This window comes from Lagopus leucura, unplaced genomic scaffold (assembly GCF_019238085.1).
Source record: "Lagopus leucura isolate 7727_CA_CO unplaced genomic scaffold, USGS_WTPT01 Super-Scaffold_100009, whole genome shotgun sequence".
Lineage (NCBI taxonomy): Eukaryota > Metazoa > Chordata > Aves > Galliformes > Phasianidae > Lagopus > Lagopus leucura.
The window spans coordinates 12,172,240-12,196,025 of NW_024962266.1; the positions used below are offsets into that span (position 1 = coordinate 12,172,240).

Genomic DNA, 23,786 nt, shown 5'->3' on the forward strand with positions numbered 1-23,786 from the left:
GTTACATTTTTTTTTAGCTTTGTTAATACTATTTCCTATCTTTTAAGTTTGTTTGAGAATGCTTCAAACTTCTTTTCTCATGAACAAACACAAGACCTACCTTTTTTACACCATGTTCTGAGAGCTTCAATTTAAGTGCTAAGTAATGGTACAAATTACAGAGCAGCATTTGTCAACAAAGAAGTAGGATTGGCAAGGGAATGTTTTTAGTGCTATGTGTTTCATTTATTATTGCTAATAATGCTCCAGTTTTGATGACTTTGTCAATTACAATGTTACATGATCTCAACTACACATAACAGAATGATTTTCTGTTCTACTTCTACTACATCTGTTTCTGGATGACTAAAAATGAAGTTTTAAAATGTCATTTATGTATGTTTCCTTTATATAGACTGTGTAGTTGTTTATTTTCTTGTTTTGTTTTTCTTTTTTTTGTTTTCTTCTACTGTGCACCGTTGGTAATGAGACAATGGTAAAGATAATTTTCTTTTATGATAAGATTACCAGTTGCCCTTGAAAGTCTCCAGGGATGGGGCATCAACCACAACACTAGATAACCTGTTCCAGAGCCTCACCCACCCTCATTGTAAAAGACTTTTTCCTTATATCTAACCTAAATCTACTGTCCCTGAGCTTGAAGCCTTTTCCCCTCCTTCTATTGCTACAGACCCTGCTAAAGAGTTTGTCCCCTTCTTTCCTTTAGCCTCCCTTTAGATGCACTGTTATTATTTTCTTTCAACTAATAGTTACGTTCTCTGGAACTAGCTTCCAGAAATTGATCTATATGGTATTCTATGCTTCAGAGAATAATTTCTTTTTCCAAACGGCCTTTCCCAGAGATGATGAAAAAACTCTCACTATATTCAGACTTCATCAGTCTAATCAGCTCTAGAACTGATTTAAAACTCCTCTAGATCAAATCCATCCTCAGTTTGAGTGGCTTATTTTTGTTTCTCTGAAGTAAGGCAGTCATTTGAACTTATCTGAAATAAATGGATATTAAAAGTGCTGCGTATGTAAGGGTCTGAACTAGTTCAATTACATTTATTTAAAAATAAGTCTTTAGAAAACGTCATGCTAGATTGTGAGTATGCCATAAATTTCTCTCATCTAAGGAAAGGCAAATGGAAAAGTGAGGGAAACAGGTAATTTGTATAGACATTTATACAAGGAATACACTTCTCTGGGGCTAGACTGAGACATCCATTTGCTGCACAGGCAAGATACTTTGTGATAAACAGAAGAAGGCAACCTCATCTTCACAAGTTATCTTTGGAACAAGTTATCTCTGACATCAAGGTCATACAAATAGCTGCCTAACATACTTCTCCTTGAATCCCAGTTTTTCTCTTAAAACGTCCTTGATACCAAATGCCTCAGTTCTTTTGTCTTGAGCAGTGAAAACTCCTGTTGCTTTGACAGGTCACTTTTGCTTTCTCAGCAATAGTGATAGACTGCTCCAGAGGCAGAAAGCAAACAGCCAAGGCTTTGGCAGTGTGGACATGCATTCTGCACTCAGCTGTGCCAAATGGGAGCAGTCTCCTCACCTGCTCCCAGCTAAAAACCTGAACCTGCCCACTGGCCAAGCTACCACCACCTTGTTACAAAGAACAGTGTGTGGATGTGCCCTTGTTAGCTATGTTTTAATGGGGTGCAAATTGTCAGTTCATCCAGCATTTAAACATGTTATGTCTGATATAATTAAGCAGCACAGACTGCAGTGATCCATCTGCAGAGGACAGCTAGAGAGCCCAGGATGGTGGTGCTTCTGTGGCCATTGACTTCTCTTTGTTTTGCCTAGACAAGAGTCCAGTGTCTTCTCTGCCATGAGAGGATGATGTTCAGAAGCAAGGAAAATACAAAGGCTTTGTGTGAGTTGATTTAATTGCCATGTGGTCTCTCTTAGAGAAGAAGCTTATGAATAATAAATGTAGCCCCATTAAAACCAAGATCAGGTTTGCCTCTGCAGCTATTTCACCTGTGATCAGTTCTCCATTGTTTGTTTGTTTTTTTCCATTTGCTTTTCTTTTAAAATGTGGGGATTTATTTTCTGTTAACAAAATGGAAATTCTTAATTTTCCATTTACAAAATTGTAGTACACGGGAATGCAAGTAAGGAGTCAGGTGATGAACCCGTATTTTGATGCATGCTCTAACAGCCTCAAATGGTATTGATCAGGTATGTTAGGGAATGGTTCTGGGAAAGAACGTCAGCATTCGCTGTGCATTCTGTCTCCAGCCTTAGAAAACAGAGAGCAGCATTTTAGGCTACTACTGACAAAATGTTTGTATGTGAGGAAGTTTTGCATCAGCTTTCTAAAACACACTGGATCACTGTAGCCAGTTGTAGCTGAAATTAAAATTGTATACAGCAATTTATCCGTATTATTCCATATTATGATATAGTGAGGGAAAAAAGCAACAATTTTTTAACATTTTTCATTAAAATGCTGAAATGTTTTTGTGATTTTTTAGCTGATTCCTTAGGATGGTAGTTCTTTGTAAGGCACCCAAACCCCAACGCCTTTTAAGTATGAGCTTGGAATAAAAAAATAACTCTGTCGTGCACTCCTTTATCCAATCCTGCATTCCTCATATACACAAAGCTCCAGAGCTCCAGAGATGTCTAGCTGCAACTTTTTGATGTACAGTTCATTACTATAGGCTTCCAGTGGGGCTGAAATATGTGCTTTTTCTAGAAGTGAGCTTTTTTTTAAAGCCACAATTAATCAAAATAAGATGTATATTGAATTTTTTGCATCTTTTGCGTCATGTATGTGATTTAGCATGACACATTGATGGTTTGTCAGATTTTTACAAGGCTTTGAAGCAGACTTGCATTTTTCAAAGTCATCTTGCTGTAGGAAATTAAAAATAGAGACAATTATAGAAAATTCCACTGGAAAGAGAAAATGCATTATGGAAAAAGCAATAAAAGCATAAAAATATTAAAGTAAAAATCACTTCACAGTAGCCTGTATGATTCAATTGTAGATCAATATTGTGTAGTTAATGCATTAGCAGTAGAGCATTAATTTGCAATTACCGCAGGTGATCTGATCCTCTGTGTTCTGTCCATTGACATAAATGACCTTTTGTTGAAAGAGATTCTGTAGTCATTATTTCTAGCAGCTGTAACAAAAAAAAAAAAGAAGGTAGAACAAAGGGGTACTTTCTGAAGTATACATTTTTCATGGCAGAGTCTTTTAACATTATATTCTGGTATGGAACACGTTCGCTAATCTCAAATTTTAGTCATTAACTTGAAAAGAATATGTGTTTCTATTCAAGCATATTTCTGTTCTTTTAAAATGGACAACATACCTGTCCCCAGTTTTTCCACCACACAGCCAAGACTGAAAATCCACCCATTTACTGCCTTCTTCTATGGTCCCACCTGGCAGAGAGCAGCCATCAGTGTCACCCCAAGACCTGCTCATGGCATCCAGCTGGAACAGGGCTGGGTGAAGGCACTGCAGCAGTTCAGCAAGGCAATGTGTACTGCTGTACCCTCCTTGCACCAGGACCTTCTGTCACAGGCAAGGAGTGCTGTGGGAGTGCCGGTACCCTGGGGCAGCTGTGTGAGGCTGGCTCTGTCCGTGCCCTCCTCTCCCATGTACTGCTAGCTCTGCATGGCATCTCAGGGGTCAGACCAAGATCAAAACCCCTTCTGGAAATATTTTCCAGATGGGAAACCACCATTTTTTGCTTCTGCAAGATAAAATCTGCCCCCAGTGTGGAACACAGTTGTTTCTATGAGACTGCTTGTATTTTTTGTAACATTTTCAAGGAGATTTCCTGTTGGTACCTCTGTGGAGCCAGAGTCTCAAGGGATTTGGGACAGTTAGATCATTATTTTTTCTTCAGCAGGCATTTTACTGAAGTTTTTAGCTGGGAGATTTTGTAACAGAGGGATGGCCCCTTGTGCATGAATAAACAAGCTTTCCGATTGCAAAGTAGTAGGATATGAACTCCGAGTGGTCTTATTCTGTTTGTACGAATATGAAACCCTGCAAGGAACCCTTCCATGAGATATAAAGTGTCCTGGATGTCAGAAAATACAAGCAAGGCTCTGAAAATATAATCACGAAAATGATACGAAGAAAGTCATAAACATTATGTCATATCTTAATATTTAGATGCTATCATTTTCTCATTCCCAAGCTCAAAAATACAAACAAAAAAAAAAGAAAAAAACCAATAAACAAAAAGTGCACAAAATCTCTGAAGTAAATGTATCATGTAATGATTTACCATATTCCCCCCCCCCCCCCTTTTTTTTTTTTTAATTCTTCTTAAGGTCTCTGATGCAATTTTTCCATGTTTTTATAGGCTATAGAACTGTGAAACAGAGAGCCAGTTCTCTGTGCACTTAATTAGTGGTTTTTTAAGCGCATCTTGGTGTCTGCTCAAGTCAGTGAAGGCATTGATATTGAGATAAGTGTGGACTAGCTGAGGCCAAAAATATCTTATCCAGGAATGAATTATTGCTTATGCCCTTTAGTGGTATGGGGAGTAAGAGGTCATAATCACAGGGCTGATGGAGCAGGGCAGTGATAGAACAGGCGCACTGTTTTGGAGTTCCAATTTCTACCTTGAAAACTATTTCATCTTGTGTTGAATAACAGTGACTTTGAATGCAGAAGGGCTCAGTGATTCCCTGTGTCTAATCTCAGCTCTGTGTGGGGAATGTGAAGTCAGGTTGCAGGCAAGTCTCGAGCACAGGGTGCAGTCTCTATGGCTGGGCTTCTCCTGCCCACCCCACTCAGCCCCTGCCACCCATACACTGCACTGGGGAACAGAGGTTTTTCGTTATGTTGGCAGGGAGGTTTGCCTCAGAGAGCTCTGCTCATGGTGACAGAGAACAGGTGTGCTTCAGCATCAGTTGGCAGCACACACCTGATGCACACTGTGGCTCCGGGCAGAAGAACAAAACCTGTACAAAGCTGTTTGCCAACAAATAGGTTGCTGGATGCAGGTCGCCAGAACTGTACAACTGAGAGTCAGACAGATTCAAAAAATAGCTCTTTATTTTTCATATATTTTTAATACTTTTTATAGACCAATAATTTTAAGGAAGCAAAATGCCACTTAAGGCAAACACACCTTTCACATGTAAGTCTTTTGATTTAGATAAGAATATCCTCAGGTAGAAGCAGAGATTTAAAAACTGCTAAAGCCTATGTTCCCAAAGAAGCTCAATGTGTTTGTACATCCTTTTGAGTATCCTCAGACACATTTGAACTTTGCAGCCATTTTATTTGAAATTTGGCAGAAGATAGAAATTATTTTACAATAACAAGTTTTGGAAAAATGAAAAAGTCACTCAGTGGAGAGTTTGTACCTGCATTCCTTCACTGTAAGAACGATCATGCTATAGGCTCACCTCCATTAGACCTCTGAGAATCCACATGGGACAGCACTGCCAGGGCTGTGTCAGCCACAGGAAAGCCTTTAATTGGCAGTCACACCTTATTAGACGTCAGAGAACCCAACCAGGAGACACAGACCTGCTGGAAGCCAGGTATCATTAGCTCTGCTGCTCACAGAGCCGCATGCTTAAAAAAGTCTTCAATGGCTGTGGCACTGAATGGAGTGGCCCTTCTTTGCAGAGCTGAAATTTGCAGTACATGGAGAAACAAAAGAGGGAACAAAGTGCTGTTTGAACATGTCGAAATAAAATCAAAAGAAAAAGGAATGTGAAAGAGAGAGAAGTTGGGACAGAGATACATAGAGTGATCCTTCTAATAAACATTTCGTTATTTTCTGCTTTTTTCTCTGCTCACTGCTAATTAGAGAAACTCAACCTGTTCTCAACTGTCTGTCTTCTTTTGTTAATAAAAAAAAGTCATTAGGGGACTGCCACACTTGCTCTGTTAAATATACTTGAAATGGAAATTGCTAATTGCTGGTGAGAATTCCTTTCAGTGGAAATCTCAATTTCTCAGACAAAAAATTCTAGAAAGTTCCTTGGTCATGGATAAAAATATAAGGTTGTAACAGGTTTTCATTATTGATGTTTACTTTTATTTTTTTTGCCACTTTTAATGATAAGGTTCAGTATTCAAATCATCATGTCATAAAGTTCTGGACTGAACTCCAAGCTAACAACGCCTTTTATTTTGAGCAGTTTTGCAGTAGTTTTTACATTTTGTTTGGAGCTGTTTAAGGGATTTTTCTATTAGCTTTCCTTTTTTTCTACTCATTTTACCAGCTAGTAAATGAGGTCTGCATAGATAGGATTGTTATTTCATAAATTTGTAAGAATGAATTCAAGCTCATTCCATAACAATTGCCATTTTTCATTCTTATAATGGATTCTCATGCAAAGTAGGTTTAACTATCACTGAATGGTAATAATTATTTAATAAAAATTAGGTCTCAATGGAGCATTAGTTCAAATGCTGTCCTGTGGCAGTTGCTCCCAGCCCCTGCAGAGGATCTGTCCCTCACTCTTGCAACTGGGGACACTGAGTTTCCCCTTCCCTTCTCTACCCAGGTGTCCACCCTGGGTCTGGTGGCTTGGTGACTTCAGAGCTGAAGACATGCAAATAATAATTGCTTTAGCAGTGCTGTCTCTACCTCCGTATCCCAAGGATGCACAATACTGTTTCTCTTTTCAATGCTGTTCCTATTTTTAATGTGGATACACACTACTGGTGTGGATTCACACTGCCACTGTCTGAACGAGCACAGACCTGTCCTCTCTGCAGATAAAAGGACATGGTGTGAATTGATGTCAAGTGATTTTGTTTAGAAGTTTACAAAGTAGAAGCAACATGGAGATGACTTTTCAAAAGAAATTTGGCTTTAACTCATACTGGATATTGAAAATGTAAAGAGAAGGAAAGATAAGCACAGTGGAAAATGCTGAGTTTCTTTTCTTGTTACTGCCATCTCCATTAATTAGAGAATTTCCCGTATTTTCTTTTAAATTAGCTTGATTTTCCTGCAAGGGAAAACGCAAAACATTCAGGATTGCAAAGCTGTGCTGTCAGAGACGTTTTCCTGGGAAACATTATCAGCCGTACAAAGAATGTACGCAAGCAAGAAATTTTCCATTTTGTATTGTCACAGCTCTGTTGATCCTGCAGACTGTGGGCTGTGCACCAGCTTGGATTGGTGCAGGGCTGATTGCAGTTTAACAAGACCAGGTGACCATTCCACTGGTTCCCTCAGAGGTAGAAGAGTCTTTTTTTTCTGCCCAGGATGGAGGAAGCAATCTGGGATTGGAAGCCCCAATGCCTTTTGAAGTATTTTTCTTGCTACAACATAAGCCCTCTGACACAGCTTGATCTGTCTGCAGAGATGCCCTTTTATCCATGCGATTTGAATGAAAGAAACAAACAGAGAATCCATTTTTCTGAAGCTGGCAGTACATTTAAGAAAAGGTTTAATTTCCTTCAGTATCTGAGTTATGTCACTGCTTTTCTTGCTGATATTTATTTTTTGGACAGAGATAGGTAAAACAATCCCCAAGGAAATGTGGAAGTGGGTTTTTATCTCAGACACGGAGGACTCAGAGGGTCAGAACTATTTTATTCACATGAATCTCACTCTTCAATGGACACAGCAGCTGCTGCACAAATTCGTACAGGCAAGCTGATAAAGGATGAAAGTAATTTTAACTGAAATAAAATGTGACAGTAGTAGAGAGAAAGACTCACAAGGATGAGGGGTTAATCATTGCAGAACTGAACTGAGGTTCCAAAATGAAAAAATTGCTTTTCTGTTTGATTTGGAGAAGTAGGAAGCTTTCAGAATTCTGGTCACAGGATGACGTCCCTTAGTAGATGGCTCTCATTAGAGTTTGTTAAAAACTTCTTTGAGGAAACTGTTCCTCATTGACAAATTTTATTTAATCAAAATAGATCTGGGTTCAAGTCCCTGCTGAGCCTGATTCACTGTCCTGGGTTGAAAAAATCAGAAGCTCTAACCTGAATCTTCTACGCATTAATGAGCCTCTGCCTTACCGATGTGTTTACCCTCCTGCAGATAAGAGGCCGCAGGAAAGATGCACAGGGAGAAGCCGATGACCAAGAAATAGTTATTCTGTCACAGGAAAGTTTCATGATGGAAATGCTTTTTCATTTTAACTGATAATAAGATTTCTAAAAAAGTGTGTTAAAGAAAAAATATTATTTAAGTGAATCAAAATTTTGTTTCAATCGCTTTGCAGCATATTTTAGTTTCGACATTTCATTCCAATTAACTTAGATTGCAAAACAGACATTTTAAAGCTAAATGGGGCTGTTGCATTTCATGTTGTCAAACAGCACATATTGGCAATTCTGAAACTTTTTCCACACATTTTTTCAGGATACAGTTCCTTTCTGAAAAGCGTGTCTACCTAGAGGCACTCTCGCTTCTGACAAACAGGCATTTCCAAAAATGGAAAAGCTTACTGTCTCCAGTCAAGACAGGATGGAGTTTTTGTTGTTTAGCTCACAAAGTAAATAAATAAGTAAATAATCTTAAAAATGTTACTGACTTCTGACCAAATGTGTTATGGGGCTGTCTGGCTTTTGACATCAAACCTCTGGGTCTGAGCAATTTAACTAATATCTGTTTTAGAAATACCTTTTGAGGAACTGGAGGGATATAGGACATTGAAATGTGTTGAGTAAATCTCCATCTATCTGGCACAGCTCCTGATTCTGTGCCAGCAGCTGCAGAACCACTGGGAGGAAGGGAAGATTTCATTTTCCACAACACAACTTGTAAGAGAGAGGTGAGACCTTTAGGTGTTAACAAACGAAATATGAAGTGATATTCAAAATATATTTAAAGATGGAGAGCCTGTGCATGTGATTGTACTGTTTACACAGGGGAGTTAGTTCATCTGCTTTCAACGGTATCTTTCATTTTATGGATCTAGAGTACAGTGATACAGTTTGCTGTAGATGGCTGATTATGAGGCTGTCTCCACACTGCTCAGTGCTCAAGGCATGTGGAATCATATTTGTTTTCTGGGTGAAGATGATCACGATCAGCACTTTTATCAGTGTATTTGCCCACCTACTGCATAAAGATCCACTTTGCTGTTCCAAGTACTGACAGAATGCTCTAGTGAGATAAGGAAATATAACCATTCCTCTAGGGATGGTTGACAGGAGAAAAAAAAATTAGCCAAAATACTATTATCACAGGGAGCCTTCTGAAAATTCTTCATTTCTTCTGCATTTTTCTTCTCAAATATTTGGGATACAGAACTGTATAACTCAGAATCCTTTGATAAGTACCAGTTTCCCACTTCTAAATGTCCAGTTTAGGTATTTAGAAATATGAATTAATGAAATATGCATTAATTGTCATAGAAGACTTAGGGGAGGAAAGGTACTTTGGAGCAGGCTATGAATTAATGCATTGAATAACATGCCTAATAGCTCCCTTACAGTGCTCTTATCTCCTGCTATACCAGTGAATTCTAGCCTTCTTCTCTGACGTTGCTAGCTACTCACTAGTGCCCAGGGTTGCTAGACAAGGTTTGTGCCCTGTACTCAGGGTCCCAGCAAGGATGTCACCTTGGTGCTAAGGCAGTTTTTCCTCACAGCCTATCTCAGCAGGCTTTTGTGGCTTTGCAGTGAGCTGTGTGCATCTTCTTGCTGCCCACCTACAGCTGCCTGCTTCCCTTACCTGTGCTGCCTGCCCCCATCCTCGTTAAATGTCAGCTCTGCTCTGCTCAATACCACTTCAGCACTTTTTTGTCCTGCTATAGAGAAGATCTGAGCTGTAGAGAAGTAGAGCACTTATCCTGCAAGTTTTCTTGAAGACCTTCATCTCCTTTGAGCTCATTTTGAGCTTCATTACTTACTGACATTAGCCTATACTTTTGATTAGAATAACAGTTCACTGATGTGCTCTCTTCACATAGCTAAAATAACTAGAATATTTCATTACTGACACTCACATGATGTTTTACCATTCAGTCTTTTTTTTATATAGGTTTCTTAAGCCTGCATGTGAGTGGTTGCCTACTTGCAAATCACAGAGCAGTTAGCATCTTTGAATCTTTCTGCTATATGTTTCCCCTTCAGTGCCGCCACTAAGCCCTCTGCTTATTAGGATGTTAAGCCTAGAACTCAGTAAAAAAGATTTGTTGTTTTTCCCACAACTCAGGACATTCATAGATACAGTATAGAAGTCCACCAGATTGCTTTCTGAAAGCTGTCCTGGACTTTGGAAGAAACAGTAGTTCATTAGTTCATGTAGCTCAATTCTAATGTTTTAAAAAGGCTATCAGCCATCATCCAAATCAGTTTTGCATCTTGATCCAGTAGCTGAAGCCTTGTTAAGTAACATCCCATCTGCTAACCTATATCTCTAGAGTCATTTAAGCAGCTAATGTGAATGAATCAAATCATTCCATCTGTACTGTATCAATATTTGGAAAGCTTTCGCTCAGTTACAAATTTATTCTTTGTAACAAAGAATCTTGTTTTTTTTTCCAGAGAGTGCACCACCTTGTCTGATAATCCACTTCCACTAATATTTCTTAATCCTACAACCCTTCAGCAAAACTGATAATTACTGATAGAAAGGATAATTTAGGCTATGCATTTCACGTACTGCTAAGTTAGTGCTCACTGAGACGTGAGGAGGAGGAACCACCACTACATAGGCAGCTTTTCCATGGACTTTGTTATCCTGAAGATTGTAAGTACAGAAACCCCCCTTGGAGAAGATTTTATGTCTCCTTTCTGTCAGGTAGCAGCTCTTTCCACTTTATTCTGAGCACTGTGTTGGGCAACCAGTGTGTACTGCTTTTTGCTTTGCATGTCTGGGCACATGTAGATTCTTGTAGAGGAGCTGGAAAGCATACACTGTAATTTCCATAGCCGAGGGCTATGCAGCAGATCGATTGCATGGCCCAGTAAGATCTCCCTTCTAGTTGAGTCAGTTTTTCCCAGTTGCTACTGAGAATAATTTTAAAATTTTATGTATATCTTCCCCAGATTAAAATCACGCTTTTGCCCACAACAATAACATTAATTTTCTAAAGGCTGTTGATTTATATGGGTAGGTAGATAGGCAAAAATAGCATCCTTCCTGAAGCACCATGCATTCAGTTATGCTTTCAGTCTTCTTCCACCAGTATCTTAGTCCTTAGATGCTAACAAAAAAAAGAACAACAACAAAAAAATCAGTAGCCTGAACTGTATATTGAAATACACCTTAGAGTCATTCATAAATATTTCTCTAACAGGAAGCAGGATTTATATCTTCAGTAGTTATCAGGAAGCATTTTAGTAGAAAAAGAAAGCTTCTGTAAAATGGTGATAGATAATGCTAAAATAGAATATATATTATAATATAAAATCAAAACAGTGCGTAATTATTTTCTTTACCATTTGGATATTTCAAAAGCAGCCAAATTAATAGGAAATAAATGTTAATTCATTGTAAAACCTCTCCTGGGTATCCAAGAGGAATAATATTTGTTTATCCATTTGCTATGATAAGAATATTAGAAACTGTGAAGTCAAAGACTGATTTCCTAATAGGGTGGCATTTTGAGAGCTGTTTTATTTAGAGATCCTGTGCAGTTTAGAACCGAAGCTGAAATAAGTCTCCGTCTTCTGGGGAAGCAAGATGGCATTCTGCTAAATGCTAGAATTTTATCATTTGAAGGGAGGAAAAAAAGCAAAGAGAAAGCAGCCAGCAAGACCTAAGAATATAAAAGCATTTGAGATCTCAGAAGGAGTTTAAATCAATGCGCTGCCACAGTTACAGCACAGATGAAAGAGCCTGCTGTCTCAATTGCCAGGAAACTACTTAGAAACTCTCACTTTGATTTTATTTATTTATTTGATTTATTTATTTATTTATTTATATATTGCTAGCCCGTTATATTATCACTAAATGCAGTATATGAGAACATCACTGCTTTGATGTTGTACAGCTACAGCAAATGGAAACTAATATGGTAGAACAGTCAAACTATGTGCTTTGCATTTCTGTATACAAATATATACCCATCAATTTTCTTACTTCTGCCTCTTACTTCTACTGTGTATCACTGCCACCCATATGCCTCCTTACTGTTACTTCTGGTTTCTTAAAGATGACAATTATTTTATACCTGTATTCTGAAGAGAGCTACATGTATATATTTCAGAGTGTGTAAAAATTAAAATTTTCTCCAAGCTATTGTCTTTTAAACTACCTACCACAAATGCAAAGGGATTTAACAGTGATCTTGAGACAGTTTCAAATAGGAGCATGACTGCTGCTAGGCATTGCAGTGTTCTTGTTCTCACAGATCTAATCACACCAAGAAGACTTCTTGAAAAGCAACTCATTACTAAACAGACCAGATTCTCTGACCCGCTGATTTCTTCTTTCTAGTTTCATAGAAATTATTCTGTCATCTGCAACATCTTCCATTGGAAAAGGTGAGAAAAGCACTGGATAGAAATTGTTTCAGTGGATGATCTGGCTGGAAATGCTTCAGTGCCGCTTTGTTCAGAGCACTGAGTGAATGGCACAGGTCTTGCATACAGCCCCCTGGCTTATGCCAGAGTTTGGGCAGGATGATAATGCAGTGTGGGGATATTCTTCCTGTTCCTGCTAGAAATATTGGTTATGAGCTAAACCTTAAAGTTCTTACACAGATCTCTTAAGGGATTTGTCTCAGGAAAGACTTCAGAAATTGCCTTCTCTTTGTTGTGTAATGATTCTGCTAAAAGCAGAGGCACTTACAGTGTTGTATAACTGCTGTAGTAGAACCTGTCACTGATAATGAACTTTTTCTTCATAGTATGCAAATTAAAAGTTTCAGATTGATGTGAATGATTAAAAAAAATCATGTATTCTGTAATATTCCTTTTACACAATAATAACAACCTGACAATTTACTCCAGTTCCTCAAGTAAGATTTGTAATGGCTCTAGATCCTTTGACAAAGCTAGACTGGTTATTTATGTTTATGTAGTAATAGAGCAGACAGGTCATTTTGTATGCAAGACATCAGCATGGACCTTTGAATGTTTCCTCCATTGCTGCATTCTGCAGAGCAGTTTTACTTAGAGCCTTAGCCTGTGATTCATTTCGCACCCACGTTCCCCAATGAGATCATGCTGTGTATGTTTGATTTACCAGCAGCAAAGCAGGCATTGTGTGTCTTTCAGTATCTCAGACATGTCTGTATAGATTAGAATTGTTACCTACCATTGCAACTTATGCTGAACAGTTTTATATTTCAGAATATTAAGGGTACAGTATTACTGATCATACACAGTATGTCGGCTTGTTTATTTCTTTTGGAGAGCAAAGGATAACAGCTGGAAAGAAAGAGGAATCTGAATTAGGTAAAAAGAAGGGATCTTACTGTCAAGGATGTCACGTAGTCACAAAGCCCTTGATTACTTATAGGGCCTTCCTCTTCTGAAGAAGAAAAGGCTACTTTCTACCTAACTGTTTCAGGTGAATGCCTGGGTCAGTGCACTGCTGAATGTTAATTAACTCACAAGAATGATTCACTTGAATTATGCAGGACCAAGGGACGTTGAACAGATGCTGTCTCTGCCACGTGAAGTCCCAGCACCTTTGCTTTCCAAAACCTGGGATGTTCAACCAAATAAGCAGCCCACTTCTTGTCCATAAGCAGTTTCTGTTGGCCACAGGTTTTGGGCTGCTGGTCTGGAGCAATATAACCATTCATTTGTGCTCAGTTGTGAAGTTTAGGCTTTTGCTTCAGGGTCTAAAGGGAAATAAATTTCACTGTGTTTAGTCTTGAAAAGCTTGATATTAACAGTGGGATGACGACAGACAGGGCTGCTCTCCATCAGGTTCAAGCATGAGGCACTGACAGTATCTGTCAGGGTAGCACCCTGTTTGCATTAATCTCCTGTTGAGGTGGTTTAATAAGACATTAAATGATGGTGCAATCAAAAGGCAGTTCCATTTTAAATACAGCTATAGCTGGACCACTTTTGCTGCTCTTCACACCTGTAAAATAAGATATCAGCAGAAGTGAGTGTTCAGCGTTCAGCTTTGCGAGGAGAGTGAGCATGCCTGCTCCCACTGCAATCAACAGGACCAAAGCAGGGGCACTGGTGATGTGTGAGACAGGTCAACTCAGTTCTGAGATTTTCCTGGATTTTGAGTCTGCTGCCCTGCCACCTCTCTTGTGCTGACAAGGGGGCACAGTGTCATCTAAACAGAGGCAGCCAGGTGTGATGCTAAATAGCTATCTCTGTAGTGTAGAAATTGTCATGGCTAACATTGTGCAGTGCCCCTTTCTCTTTTTCAACCCCTTCTAAAAGGCAACAAAGCCTTCTGCATTGATTGGAAGATCAATGGAAGATACTATAAGACTAAAACAGTTCTGGAACCTTCTTGGCTTCCTGCTAAAGTCAAGCAGCGAAATGCACATGGAACTCGGATTGATCCCAGTGAGTCTTAGTGTGATATCATCTTCTGCACATTTCTATATTGTTGCAGTTCATAACACTGCACCATAAGATAGAAAACAGTAAAAGCCTCCTTATTTATAAGGTTATTACAGGTATCCTCCAGTGTGTCTCATGTGTATACATCCTGTCAAAATACTTCAAGATTTTGACAACAGTGCCTGAACTTATTTCAAGTGACATAATGTGGCTTTTGACTGATTTTTTTTTTTTTTACAGTTTTAGTATTTTTAAGCATAGTTAATAAAAGGGGTACCTGTGCACAAAAATAATAGAAAATTTGTTGGTGAACAAAGAGGTTTAAATAAGCAGCAGTTGAGATTTGCTGTTAAATATCCTGTACCAGAAATTATTAGGATGTTCTCTGTAATTTCTCTGGAATAATAATAAAAATCTTGAAGTCTGAGGAAGGCATAGCAAACCTAATTAATGCCCACGCTGTTTCTGCAGAAATACAGATTTTGTATAATGTACACGCACTGCATAGAAAACGTTCTGCTTAAATTGTAGTTTGTCCTTATTTTTTCTCTTGCATAGTAATAGTGTATGGTATTTTACAATGTGAAGTGCACCTTTCTGCAAATTTGCAAGTTGTATTATCGTATCTTAAATATGAAAAAGAATTATATAGTTCCTGCATTTAATTTTCCCTGTATTATTGTGTTGATACCAAACGTGGTCTGAAGTATATTTTCTTATCCAAAGAGTGTGCCTGCATTTGTGCACATCCATACATTCATGTTCAAAGGTAGATAGCTATTTCAATTTTGTGCTCATTATGTGTGTATGTAAATGCCAGTTTTATCAGGAGCATTGTTTTTAGTTTTTAGAATAAAAGCTGAATCAGAATCTGAAAACACTGACACATCTGGAATTTATGAGTATTTCCAGGGAATGACAATTAGCAGTAGTCAACCAACCCTGTATCTCTCCGCTGGTGGGTTAGGATTTAGCTAATGAGAATGTGTTCAGAGGAGTTGGAGCATTTTATTCACTTGTTGTCAGTTTAGTTGGGATCTCTATGGTTTTCAATCAGAGCTGATACCCACAGGGTAGTTTAAAAAAAACCTTGTAACTTGTCAGGCAGGCAGTTGTATGCTATCAGTAGTTCTGTGTCTAAATGTTAAGCTTTGCACATCAGGGATTGTTGCTCTGTATGCTTATGAAGCTATACTGCTACCTGTGTTTCTAAAGCACCTAAAGTATCCTTTCAGTGATATCCAGGGAAAGGACAAAAGCAATGGGCATAAATTGGAATACAGAGTGTTCAATTTAAATATATGAAAAAAACTGTAAGGGCAATTGGATAGTAAACCTTGAGAAGTTGTGGATTGTCTTTGGAGATACTCAAAACCCAAATGGTTGTGATCCTGACTAGCCTCCTCTGACTGACCTTTCTCTGAGCTGGAAGGCTGGTCTACAGAATCTCTCTTTGATTGGGGTCTAAATCTATTTATCTGTGCTTCCCAAACAAGCAGGCTAGGGAATACCCAGCATATGCAGGTAGCATCTGTGTGTGCTGCAGAGTCCTGGAATTGCACTTTGGTTGCTCTTAGGGCAAGGCCTGCAGATTTGCTTCTAAACAGCCTTCAGATCTGGTCTAAAGTCTTCCATCAGGAAACCTAGACATAATCGGAGTTACACAGTCCTTTCTTTTCCTGAACTGACATAGGAGCAAGCAGCCAATAAATACCAATTGTTCTTTGCCAGTTTAGTTGCTATGAGGGTCATCTAGTAATCAGTAAATCCAAAAAGTTTGCTAACTTCTTGTGCTCGCTCTTCTTGTGCCTGGACATTGTTGATAACTGGACTTACATTTCATAGGTGTGCAGCGCAATCCAGAATCAAGATTTCACTGTTATTGATGACTACTGCACTGGACTGCGAGCTCTTCTTTACCTGAAAAGCATTGAGGAACTTGGAGACTGGAATGGACAGAGTCCTGCAACCATGCGCCATCAGAAAGGAAAACCGGTATCCAGTATTGCTGATCTGGTAGGAAAGGTATCATTGTTATTCCTGTATAACTCTATGTCTATGCATTTCCATCTTCACTGTACACAGTCTCTGCTAATTGCTTTGTGTTTGTTTGTTTTTGGGTTTTTTTGTTCAGTGTATTAGCAAATATCTAAGGGCAGCTTAAGGAGGCAGACTTGAAATGCCTTGATATGGGATAACTTTTTACTCTGAATATGATGTCTCCACTCTGTTTGTAGTAGTGGTTTAATGTGTAGAATGTGAAATAACAAATGCTTTGGAGCAATTTCTGGACTGCTTGTTCTAGTGAAACTCAACTCTATTTTGACAGATACTGATATTGTGCCAGGGTGTTCCATCATAATGAAATATTCAGGAGATATGAAAGGCCCCTAGCACTAGACTTGACCATCTAAAACAGCTTCTGTCACAACCAAGTAGATAGTTGGAACGCTCCATCAAGTAGGAGATGATCCTACAGTCATCATGCCTGAGCACCTCGTGGTCTGTCATGGATACTGACTCCCATACCTACTACAAGACAGGAAGTTCCAGGTGATGAACAGAAAAACTGAATGATTTAATAAATTCCATGAGATCATTTAAATCTAGAAAGTCAGTGGTGGAATAGGAATGTAAACTATGGTCTGCGTGAATTCCTAACCTCTGGACTGTCCCTCCTCTCTGCTCTACTAGTTCCCTACTACAAAAGCATCTTTGGAGATTTTTGCCGGATACAATAGATTGCAGCAGCCCCAGTGCTGCTCACCCCTACACCAGGACACCTGCTGATCCTCGCTGAGAAGCAGGGAGGTGTAACCAGCTTCCTACTGACGCCCTGCTGCCTACTGCTTTAAGCAAAATATCTGCACAGCGGGGAGGCAGAGCTTTTGTTTCTAGTTACTAGAGGGGATCCCTTTGAAGACTGATTTCAGTTATACAGCATGCCTATTGATTATCCTTCTAAAAATCTGATATAACACTGTTGAAAATGTTGTAAAAAGTAAAGAATTACAAAAGAATAGGATTTGGAGTGTCAAATGCCTCCAAATCTCTGCTTATCATTGCTGATGACTGGAGTTGGATTTAGCAGGAGATTAGAGACTCCGGAATTGTTGTTCTCTGTGGAGCTCTGAAAATTATAACATTACCTTTCAGAAGAAAAGACAATCCCATTCCTAAAGCTCTGAATAATACACTGCTTAAAAATAAAAGAAGATATAAGCAGTTTCATTTTCATCTACTTAAGCTAAGCAGTTAAGCCAGTCTCAGAGGGTTATATCCAAACTTCCTTTCTGTAACACCTGTAGAAATACAGCATTTTCAATTCATGTGACACAGATTTTTTGCAATTCTTTAAAGCAGCACTCTCTGTTCTTGGAATTAAGTTTGCATTTTACTAAACAGACAGCCATTGACAAAGATGTTTCTAGTGTCCTTTTGAATAAGAAAAAGATTATAATTTTCTGCTTGTCACTAAATCAATAGTTAACGTTGAAAAAGGTAGTGTGAAAAGATGCTTTAAGGGAGCACTTAATAATTCAAAGCAATCTTAACTTGAAACGAGTCACATGAAAAAGAATGAAAAACAAAGCCCGATGTAATCATGGCTGGCTGGCTTTTTTAGGCATTTAAAAAGAGCAAGATATTCAGAATATAACCAATTCTGTATTTGATTGCCCTTAGCATAGAATTATATCACTGGATCATTGCTACTAAATAAAATATAAAGCTGCACCATTGATAAAGCAGTGATATTTTTTAAACTGAAGCTCAGGATGACTGTCCAAGAATAAGCATTCAAGGGAAAAGGAAGAAAAATAATACCAGACGGGTAAAAGGAAGTACTGTGATAAATGATCCTACTAGGGGCAATCAAATACAAAGGCTTGATATCATTAATATTTATAATATCATAATTAGCTGCACTGTGCCTAAGCAGTGTTATTAGTGTAACTAATTATGTTATCATAAACTAAGTTAGCAATACTATAGGAATCAGTATTCTTACCTTCATAAATTATTATCAATATTGGATTTCATGTACTTGTGCCTAGCAAATTCAGTTAAGTATTGCAGTTCCATCTAGATTCAAATAGAAGTATCTAGCTTGCTTGGCAGCAAGTAATAACATGTACTCCTGACTTTCTTTCTAAAATAAATTCACTGGAAAGCACACCCCTACTCCCTCTTGAAAAAGAGGAGATAGCCTATTGATGTGGTGTGTATGTTTTCATTGATAAAAATAATGTATGACCATATCTTACGCGTGCACTAAAATGTGACAGCCAGAATCCTTCATTCCAGTTATTAAAAACTTCCAAGGAAATGTCCAAGTTTCTCTTAGCGGTACTGTGAGATGAAATGCAGTTTCTTTGGTAAAACCCCTTAAGAAGCTAAACAGCAAATACTGATGAAGTTTTGCATTTTAAAAAGTGAAGATTCCATTTAAAAATGTTGATTTATTTGCAGTAAACATAAAAATATAAAGGAACAATTCTCCATTTTGTAGGTGATAAAATTCCTATTGATTTTCATATGGAAACATAGAGATTATTCAGGCAATTGAAAATTTAATGATAAGGAACTGTGGAACAAGTATAATTTTCAAAAGCTTTGAGAACCACTTGCTTTCTGATTGTATAAAAGTTCATTAAGCCTTTCCCAGTCCTCGGTCTATTGCAGAATTAGGACTGGGCCTATTCCTTATTAAATATGTTCATAATGGTATCTATGTGGACTCACAGTGCAATACTGAATATTAATGTCCATATTTTTATATAGCAGTGCTCTAGTCTTTAGATAATTCATGTCCTTTCCTCATATCTGCATCAAATAGATGCTGAGTGCAGAGTGTTGCCACAGGAGAGTGACACAGTAGAATTTTGTCATGAATTTTTTTAGTATTTGATGACCAGAGTCAATGAAATGATAAACACTTTCTTCTAAGCAGAGCACCTGACATCAAAGCGAAGCTGTCTTGCCCTGCAGACACCAGATAAACGGCAAAATGAACAGTTATCTCTGTTGGTTGTTACATTTATCACAATCATTTCCTTTGTAAACAGAAAGAGTACTAAAAATGCTGTGCTAAGTGGTGTGAATAAGCAGTTTAAGAGCAGACACACCCATCTTCGTCTAAAAGGAGAATGATTTTGATCAGTACCTGTTTGTGCTTTTACATTAATGCTAGAAATACTTGCACCTGATAATTTCAAGCCCTTAACAAATGAGAAGCATCATAGCTCTGACAAATATTTTGGGAACTCAAGTGGTGCTTTTTGGCTTTGCAACATTGCATAATGTGTTTTTTGGTCTGTAGACTCTGAATGCATCGTCTTTGAGGCAGCTGGTGCATATTTACCAATAGCTCTTCTGTACCATTAGCATTCTGTGTTTGCTAATGCAGTGGTTGCTGCTGCAGTCAGTACCTGCCATTGTCCCAAGATGTGACCTGTGATAGTACACTACCTGTCGTATCAATGAGATTCCTACTTAGAAATGCTAAACCCAGTTGTGGCTTCTATTCACTGGCTTCCATAGCTTCGCATAGCTCCACTAATTTTTTTCACACTTTACTAGGACTGCAGCCTTATCCACAGCCATTCCAAAGACACTCCTAGCATACATGTTGCGTCAGCCTCACAAAAGTGGGCAAAGCCAGTTTTCAGGGCTTCCTTCCTCATTGCTTTTCTGATGGCTTGTTTAGGTGTTTTTTTCTGAGAGGACCTGACATTTGAAACTTTGACACAGGTGGCTGTCATTAATATCCCCTCTGAATCACCTTTCCATTGAATGCATGAAATAAACCTTGTCAGCTTGTCTCAGCTATAATCTCAGCTTGCAAATATAGACACTGAGATGAGAGAGTGGCAAGGTAATGGTGACACCACACTTCTTTCTCACTGGCTCCGTCAAGGAAGAACTTTTGTAAGAACATGCTTGCCTCATCATGAATTTAGATAGAGATCAGAGCATGATGCAATGAGGCAGACAATTAAGCATGCTCTTAGAACCTGAAATTATTAGGGTGACTGCTTAAGAGAGGGATTTTTAATATATTTATACATTTGCAGTATCTCATAATTCCAAATTAACTGAATTGTGTTTTGGAATAATATCTCTGAGTTTCCTAGGAAGATATATCAACAGGAGTGATAAAGATAACTGTGTTCGCACTAGGCATCTAGACAGGGTACAATATTCCCCAGAGGTGCAATTTGATCTCCTCTGCGTAGTCACTGTCTCACCTTGTCTGTTTATTGCAGGAATCTTTTATTAGTTGCTCACTGATCTTACTCCAGGGAGCTGAAGTGATTATGTCCAAGAAATACACTGGTGTCAGCTGATGGCAACAGAAGTGTTTCTCTATAAACTTCCACCTAATGTCAGCTATAAAAATCATACTTAACACAGTGGTCTCTGCACATGCCAGGTACATGTGGCAGTTTATGGGTTTATAGGAAAGAGTAAATATGTACAGACATTTCATACCTTTCCTTCAGCACCAGAAGTTTGAAAACCAATGGCATTTGTTTGGTTGTATTTAAAGGTTAAAAAGGAAAACAACCGAAATGTCTTCATTTCAGAATTATCCAAAACCCAAACAAACTCTTTATCCTAGTGATCATCCTCATCTGTTGGGATTGTGTTGTAATGCAAACATAAACTCCATATCTGGTAAAAACATAGACAGTGTCTTCAGTGAAGAGGTGAAAGAGAGTGATCCTGAGCATGCACAGTTCAGTGTAAGAACTTCATAGAAAATTCTTGTAACTTAAATTTAACAGACTGCTCATTTTATTCTCTAAATACAAGGACTTCCTGTTATGACTAAACATGCTCTCCATTGCATATCAATGGGTACTAGAAGCTGATTCTTCTGAGTAGTAGAAGCCTGCTGAATTTTAACTTTATTGCAGTCAAATCTAAACAGGCTTTTACAGGGCAAAGAGAAAATTTTGCAAAACCTTCAAGGCTTCATGTAAGATATTACATCGGCTCTTTTATTATATAAGTAAACTGCCAGCTACATAAGGACACTGTTGCCATGCATGCACTAAGTTTTGGCTGCTTTCAGATTCTCCAAGACCTCTGACCACCTTCAATGAGCAGAGGTGATCACCCCTTATATTTGGAAGTGCCCTTTGTGAACTGTTGTTTGGGAAGACAGTTTTCCACAGTGGTGAAGAACTGCCCTCTTGTTTACAGCACTTGCCATTGGCCAGAAATGCAGACCGCTTCATCAAATGGTAGTTGAGAGGTCACATTACAAAACAAACCTTTCTTCCTTTACTCCCATCAGCAGTTCTGAAGATTCAGACAGAATAGATGAATTTTAGGCTGATGCTATTGATTCCATTTCCTATTCATGAATGCTTGCACCTGAAATATAGATTTTAGCCAGTCACAGCTTCCTAAGGGACATGGTTTAGTGGACAGTATTGGTGGTATGTGGGTGGTTGGACTAGTTGATCTTAGAGGTCTTTTCCAACCTTAATGATTGTATGATTCTAAGTGTAAGTCATTGTTGATAAAGAAGGGCTCTTTGTTTAGGGTATTAAAGGGACTGTGCATCAGCGCACTCAGGGGCTATTTTAGCCTGTTTTAGCTTGTTGGATTGACCAAAAATACGGTTTTACATAAATGTATTTGCAGACAGATGAAAAATTAAGTCCTTTCCTCCTGTTCCCCTCTCTCCATTCTTCACTTTCTCTCTCAGGGTGGAGAAGGGCCTCCCCAGACATGGCTCCCCATGGGAGTCTGATGGTCCGTCTGCAGAGCATCCTCAGGAGTAGTCCAGGGAGCACTAGCAGAGCAACCTTCTGCACCCTGCTGTACCAGTCACATGGCTTTGTTATTGTTGATAAATCCCCCAGAGTTTGCAAGGCTAGATAAAAGTCACTAACCTAAACAATATGTGAAGAAACAGCCTCTCTAACGTTAGTTTTTTCTTAACAGGTCTATTATGGAAGTTTATGTTGTGATTATCTACAGTGTTGTTTCTTATGCAGTTCACAGTTTCTTATAAAAAATGTATCTTCCCTAACAGAGAAGCCATTTTCAGTAGAAATTGATAAAACAAAAGGAACTAGGATTATTAAGGTAAAGGTAAGAAGTTTAATCTTTGTAGGTTTTATATGTACTGTATGCTAAATTTGCTTTAAGCACTGAGTTTAAAGTTTGATATTCACAGCTAGTGAATGTGGCTATTAAGAAACAGTGTATTCACATTAACTCCTTGGCTGTGTTGGTTTTAGTGCTTTCACTGCTGGCAACAGACACCATGCCGGGAAAATCCAGCTCTTGTTGCAAAAGGATTTAAAAAAAAATCCAGGCACTGCCAAAAATACATAATTCTTTTTTTTGTACTCTGCAGTTTGTTTTACTTAGGAAAATGGCCTGGTCATACCCTGCAGCATGCATTCATTACAGTGATCTTTGACTGGCAGATGCAGAGTAATAAGATGCATATTTTAGTGCTTATTATAATACCCTGTCCAAAAACAACTTGACAAATTTGTGATTTCGACAGTATCTCATTTTGCTGGCTGCAGTGCTCTGTGATTGCCTGGTCCACGTGGCTTCCAGATTATGCATACCACCAATACTGCTCATTAAAATGGCCACAGTTCACCAGTTTCGGTAGCTTGGAACGAACTTGGAATGAATTATTATACAACAAAGAGGCTGCTGTCATGCAGAACAAAAGACAAGCAAAAGAGAGCTTTGGCTTAATGAGGCTAAGTGAGTGTCTCCCCTGCATCACCAGCTACTTGACGGCCTTTGAGCATGGATTTTTTTCTCCACAGGCCAAAACCTTTGGTCTATTATTTTGTGTTTATGCACCTTGAGGCTAATATACATTTTAATATGCTGCACATGGAGAAAAAAATCAGCCATTAGATTAGAACATGTGCACTCCCTGTTAAGTTAATGACAGCCAAACATAGAGATAAATTTAGGTTTTCATATTTAATTATAGCACGGCGCAGTACGTTTAGCAAGGATAAATTGCACTATTATTATGCTTCATTTTTTTTTGACATCTTTTCATATTAACCATGCGCACTTACCCCCACTTCCTCCCCAGTGTCACACTTAATGTCTGTGTGCATCATCCTCCTCTAACACCATTACTTTTTTATTCTGTACAGTTGCGTGTGTATTGTTGTATTTGTTACTTATCTATCTTGCTGGTTGGATAAAACTGTTCAAAACAGTCCTTGTGTTAGGTGATCTACATAAGCAATAAGGACAGAAAAGATGTGAAAAGAATTGGCTGGCATGGCCAGACATGGCTTCTCCCGTCTGCTGTTGGAGCAGGGCTGTCCAGCCCTTCCTCCTGGGATGCTTTCAGTGCAGTGTGCTGTCTGTGATTGCAGAGCGCTG

The 23,786-nt window shown here is 38.5% G+C and overlaps 1 protein-coding gene across 2 annotated transcripts in view; it reads left to right on the forward strand.

Annotated features, from left to right (window-relative positions):
• Positions 1 to 23,786, forward strand: part of DPYD (dihydropyrimidine dehydrogenase) — a 316,371-nt gene that overhangs the window by 256,445 nt on the left and 36,140 nt on the right. Inside the window, exon 20 of one of the 2 annotated variants that reach the window (XM_042873805.1) lies at positions 16,242 to 16,421. In XM_042873805.1, the coding sequence (XP_042729739.1) occupies positions 16,242 to 16,421 (180 nt within the window). The remainder of the gene's footprint in view (positions 1 to 16,241; positions 16,422 to 23,786) is intronic. The other variant, XM_042873806.1, reaches the window with a different exon arrangement.